This window comes from Mastomys coucha, unplaced genomic scaffold, assembly GCF_008632895.1.
Source record: "Mastomys coucha isolate ucsf_1 unplaced genomic scaffold, UCSF_Mcou_1 pScaffold7, whole genome shotgun sequence".
Classification (NCBI taxonomy): Eukaryota; Metazoa; Chordata; class Mammalia; order Rodentia; family Muridae; genus Mastomys; species Mastomys coucha.
This window is the reverse complement of record NW_022196913.1, coordinates 73327803-73333879: the sequence shown is the minus strand read 5'-3', so window position 1 is coordinate 73333879 and position 6077 is coordinate 73327803. Positions and strand designations below refer to the sequence as shown.

The 6077-nt window shown below is 45.4% G+C and overlaps 1 protein-coding gene across 1 annotated transcript in view; it reads right to left on the bottom strand.

The window, feature by feature from the left end:
* Window positions 1-5755, bottom strand: part of Laptm4b (lysosomal protein transmembrane 4 beta) — a 45559-nt gene extending 39804 nt beyond the window's left edge. The window contains exon 1 of the mRNA XM_031358492.1: window positions 5350-5755. Within this exon, the coding sequence (XP_031214352.1) occupies window positions 5350-5448 (99 nt within the window). The 5' untranslated portion in view covers window positions 5449-5755. The remainder of the gene's footprint in view (window positions 1-5349) is intronic.
* Between the last annotated feature and the right edge of the window lie 322 nt (window positions 5756-6077).

The window sequence follows — 6077 nt, the reverse complement described above, 5'->3', positions numbered from 1 at the left end:
AAAAGCAAATTAACAGCAATAATACTAATAATATAAATGCAATGAAAGAAAATAAAGTTAAAAGGGGGACACAAAAGCCTGCTAAAAGCGATGCCAATTTCATAGACAAAAGTCAACAGTTATAATAACTGGGGTATACCAAGAGAATGCATTAGGCTTGACCCAGGTGGCAAAGCCAGTAAGTCCAACTATCCTGACCTTTCACAGCCTGTAAGCTGACCACTGCCAGCTACCCAATGAATATATTCTAGATGAAAAAAAGGACAGCTTGCAACTCCCATAGCCATTTGTATTTAAAAGTGTATCCAGGGGGACTGGAGAGATGGCTCAGTGTCTAAGAGCACTGGCTGCTCTTCCAAAGGTCCTGAGTTCAAGTCCCAGCAACCACATGGTGACTCACAGCCATCTGTAACGGGATCTGATGCCCTCTTCTGCTGTGTCTGAAGACAGCGACAGTGTACTCAATTACATAAAATAAGTAAATAAATCTTTAAAAAGCAAACAAAGAAACAAACAGACAAGTACATCCAGGGCTGAAGCGGTGACTCCCTGCTCTTCCAGTGGACCTGAGCAGTGTTCTCAGCACCCACACTGACAGCTCACAACAGCCTATATTTCTCGCTTCAGGGCCTCTCTGCTGGCTTCCAGGGATACCTGTACACATGGCACAGATAAACACACATAAATCAAAAGCGTCCTTAAAAAGGATATCTGGAAGAGAAAGGGGTGAAGAGATGTTAACTGTTTAAGACAGATCAGTCATCGTATTACAGTAGTAAAGTGATGGTTAAGAGGAAGACGCCGGGCGGTGGTGGCGCACGCCTTTAATCCCAGCACTTGGGAGGCAGAGGCAGGTGGATTTCTGAGTTTGAGGCCAGCCTGGTCTACAGAGTGAGTTCCAGGACAACCAGGAATACACAGAGAAACCCTGTCTCAAAAAAACAAGACAGGAAAAAAAAAAAAAGAGGAAGACCCAAACAGGAAAACCAACAAGATGTGGAGCTGTAACAAAGAGATTAAGGTGTCAGAAATAGACAGGGCTGGAGAGATGGCTCAGCACTTAAAAATACTTAGTGCTCTTGGAAAAACTAGGATTTCATTCCCAGGACCCACCATAGGTCACAGCTATCCAAGTGCCAGAGGACCTGTAACTGTAACCCTCTTCGGACCTCTGAAAACTGCATGCACATACATATATGCTGATGGACATCCACACACGTAATTTTTTTAAAGTAAAAATAGAAGCACTGAGCTGGAGAGTCTAAATGGATGGCCTGATATTAGAGTATGGGAAAACCTGGGCAGCAGGGAGTGTGACAGAATCCTTCAGGGCTTAAGTCTTACATACAATGGTTCAGCATTTGCCAAGAACCTAGCATATCTTCTCTTAGAACTCATGTTTAGCTTACTTATAACTAATAATACGATGTAAAAATGATATAATTACATATAATTATACTGTATTATTTAATGAATGATGGATTGCATACATTTATTACAGAGACATCCCCAAACCCTGGGGCACCTATTATTCTACTGTAATGGAGAGAGAACATTCCAGAATGCACAGCAATTGATCAACTACACATTTCTCTCTTTCTTAAGGTTTTAATAAGCTATTCTAAACTCATGGCAATTCTCCTGGCTCAGTCTCCTGAGTGCTGAGAGTACAGGCATGAACCCTTATACTCGACTTAAACAGCCTTTTTGAAAGAAATGGATGGCAGCTCCTACCTCACAGAAAAGCTAAAACCACAGAGCTTCAAGGGGAAAAAAATCTTTATAGGTTTTGATTTCATAGGTTATAGAAAGTATTAACTTTGAAAGAAAAAGCTTCACAATTGGACTTTTGAGCTTCTAACCACCAAAATGTCTCATTAAGAAAATGAGGCCTGGCATGGTGGTGCACATGTTTAATCCCAGCACTTTACAGGCAAAGGTAAGTCAATGTGAGTATGAGTCCAGCCTAGTCTACAAAGTGAGTTTCAGGAGAGACAGGGCTGCTATACAGAGAAACCCTGTCTCAAAGGAAGGAAGGGGCGGAAAGAGGGAGGGAGGGAGGGTGTGGAAAGAAAGGGAGAAAGCAGGTGAGTATGCAGGCTACTCGTAGTGACATATTCCTTTAATCTATCTCATCAGCTCTAGAGTCAGACAAGCAAATCTCTTGTGAGTTTGAGGCCAGCCTAATCTACAAAGCAAGTGCCAGGACAGCCATGAAGACATAGAAAGACCTGGACATTACGGTCACATATACACATTTAAGATTTATTTATTTTATGTGTATGAGTACACTGTAGCTGTACAGATGGCTGTGAGCCATCATGTGTGTGGCTGCTGGGAATGAACTCAGGACCTTTGCCAGGCCGCTGGCTTCAGCGTAATACACTGTAGTTGTCTTCAGACACACTAGAAGAGGGCGTCAGATCTTGTTACGGGTGGTTGTGAGCCACCAAATGGTTGCCGGGATTCGAACTCAGGACCTTCGGAAGAGCAGTCAGTGCTCTTACCCGCTAAGCCATCTCTCCAGCCCACATATACATATTTAACAACAACAAAAAATGGTATCCAAGTAAGACATGCAATTGGTTCATAACCAAAGCCAAACTCTTCCACATCACTCTTCCTGAGGGGACTGCGAATTAAAGCAGTGTAACACCGTATGCCACTTAGAATGCTAAAATCTAAGGCTGACAGCATGAAACACTGTGGCCCATGAGACCGTCAGCACTTCACACACTAGAAGTAAACACAACAAACTGGTAGAACCAACCAGATTGGAAAACTGGCTAGCACTGGGTAAATCAAACATACCTTACCCAATGAGCAACAGTTCCACCCAACGGAAATACAAACATATGTCTGGAAACAAAATGTTGCTTGAGAATGCTCAGAGCAGTTGAATATACATAGAATAGCTCCAAACTAAAAACAGCTCCATCTCTGGGAAATGCACAAATAAGATGTGGTATATTCACTGACTAAGATAACGTTAAGCAGCCAAACATAAGCCAATCACAGACTCCAACACTAGGAAAGTAGAAGTTATGCCTTCTATGTAAAAGGAACAGGAAGAGAACTGGGGTGCACACAGTAAGACCCTATCTGTAGAGTGGCCTACGCCCCTGTCCTGACACACTGAATAAGACCGGGAAGAGGCAGAGAAAGCCTTATGGGGTTTCAGACCTTCTCAGGGATATGGTTTAGTAATGCTGGCTTCATTGTCAATGAACTGTAAAAGTAACAAGTGAAGCTCACATATGTGAATGGAATTTATTAAAAAGAAAACCTCTAATTGCTGAATCAATGATTTACTTCTGAAAACCTTTGATAATCAAGGCAAAACCCACAAGTTTCTAAAGGTTTAAAGAAAAAAAAAAAATCACATGAGCTGTAACCAAGGACTGTAAATGAACCACAAGCTCTTAGCCTCTGATTTCATTCCTAAAACAGGAATAAAAATTAATCTCACTAGGAATATTTAAATCTAGCTTACTGAAGACAGTACATAGCATGCAGCACCTAGTTAGTTAGTAAAAAGTGAATCTTAGTAAGCCCTAGTCAGTAAGCAGGGATATGAAACACAACTAAAAATCACATTGATTTTTATTTGGAGAATTCTGCTTTTGTTACACCAATACAGCAGGGTTGGATGCCTGCCAACTGCAGGGCTCAAGTAGATTTCTCTAGATCATGTAGTACACTTTATTTTGGGGTCAGTCTACACTGGACTCTTATTAGTACAGCCATTCCATTCTTTTCCCATAAAACTCTTTCTTATACATGACCACGTGGCAAGTGAGATAGGGTGGAGGTAGGCACCTGATTTTTTTTCCTTAGGCCCTAACCACCTTGACCTTTTTAAATGGAAATGAAGGTCTTAGATAAGCAATGCGTATTTAAAACTATGAGGGAACTCAACTAGTAAACGAGACATTTTCAATAGTCTTCTGAAATAGAAAAGACTTCTTTCTATATTGCCCCGTGGAGTACCTAAGCTTGATAACGAAAGTAGCTGAATTTCCAAACGCCTATGCCTCACAAAGGGCAGGCTCCTACAGGAAAGGAAGCCGATGGAGAAGTCTGCTTTTGACATACAAATACAGCGTGGCTGGACGCCTGCCAACAACAGGGCTCAAGTAGATTTATCTCTCCCGTAGATCATGTAGTACATTTGCCTAATGCAATGCCCTAGATTTTACTAACTGCATCCACTGAAGCACTTGCAAGCCTGCAGATCTGAACACTTCCAAGGAGGACGCAGACATTTGTGGACCACGGTCTGCCCTCACTGACCATCCATAAAAGCACTGCCTGAGGCCACTTACCACACTCTAACTATGATTTTAAATTCCTGTAAATTCCTTGGCTTTAAGAAAAGTCAGGGCTGAGCCAAGACACTAATGTTCAATTTGCATTCACACTGAACAGCCAGAACCCACATATACCAACGGTCTGTTAGAAAGCTTTTAAGGCTAAAAATTTCTATTATGTGGCCATAATGGACCCAACAAAAGAAAACTTGAGACTATAAATAGAACAGTAACATCACATGGAAGGGGAATGCATTGTTTAAAATGGCACAAGGCAGTTTACAATTCAATACTGTATGTCTTTTAAAACGATCAAAGGGAGCTAAGAATGTGTTCTAACTAAAAAGTTTTATATGCCACTTTCAAATACATTTCGTTGTCCTGCAGCGTTATTCACTGCCAAGTAGCTCGGATCTAACTCGCTGAAATGAAGTCACAAAATCCAAAATGTAGAGGAATCCGACTCAGTCCAACCACCAACCAAGGGCAGCGCCACAGAGCAAGAATCCATCAAGCTAACTCGCTGCCCCAGAGAATCATCGTTTGTTCTCGACACAAACTGAGAGCGCCAACCTAAAGGCTATTTAAAAGAAAAAAAAAACAAAAAAACTAAATTTGCCCGCCATGCCTGTTCAGAGGGATCACCTGTCCTCGGGCAGGAACCTGAGTGGTTGTTAAGATGGCTTCTCCAAGCCAACTGGAACGCAGGCACACTGGGGTGTCTTCCCTGTGTAAGAGCTTTAAACAGGCTTATGCAGGAAAACCCTCTCGAGAGGGGCAAGAACTTCCCAACCGTTTCTGCTCGGACGCGAACTCGCGAGGGCGAACGCTCTGTGTCCCCCGCCCCCCAACACACACAACACGGCCCCGCCACTGCAGCCCGGCTCTCCCCGAGAATTAACTTTCTAATAATACAACTTTAGGCGGATGATCGCGGGCGGCCCCCAGGCCAAAGCCGACCTGGAAGCGACTTAGCGGCGCGGGGTGAGCGGCGCGCGTGGGGACCCCGGGGGCTCCCTCGACGCCGGGCGGCGCTCACCAGGTACCAGACGCCCAGCAGGATGGTGCCGGTGCGGACATGGCAGCACAGGCAGCAGCTGTGGGAGTAAAACCGAGTCCAGGGCGCGACCATCTTCATAGCTCCGGCGCTCGTACAAGTTTGTGGGAACGTCGCTCGCTTCGTCCGGGGCTCTCCGCTCGCACAGCCCGCTGCTCCCGCCCCTCTCCTAGGCCGCCCCGACGCTCCGACCGCTCGCCGGTCCCTTGGCTCCGCACTGCACCGAGAGCTCCGAGTGGCCGCTGCGGCGGGACACTGGGCTCGAAGACCGCGCTGACGCGAGGAGGCGGGGGAGGAGAGGCCGTGGGTCACGTGGCCTGCCCGGGCTCGTGATGTCACCGGCGGCCCCAGCCAGCTGCGGGCGCTGGGAGCGCTGCGCCAAATAAATGCCTCGTTGCTGGACCCTCAGGGAGGCTCCAGAGTTTTCCTCCGGAAATGGGGTGCACCTTTGCTTGGGATTCGGATTCATTCCAGCTGTGTTTGCCTCGCATCTAGCTTTGCAGATATCCCGTGGATGCTGTGCTAGGATTGTGGTTATCTTGCAAACTGGCGGAAGGGAGGAAAACTGCGTTGGATGATTATTCCAGTCAACTGCGGTACTTTGAACCACTGCGGAACCCGCAGAGAGCAATTTGTCTCAGCTTCCCAGCTCAATTACTCTGGTAGCAATCTTTTCCCAGAAAATAGAATGTGTGTCAAGGGCATCCTCA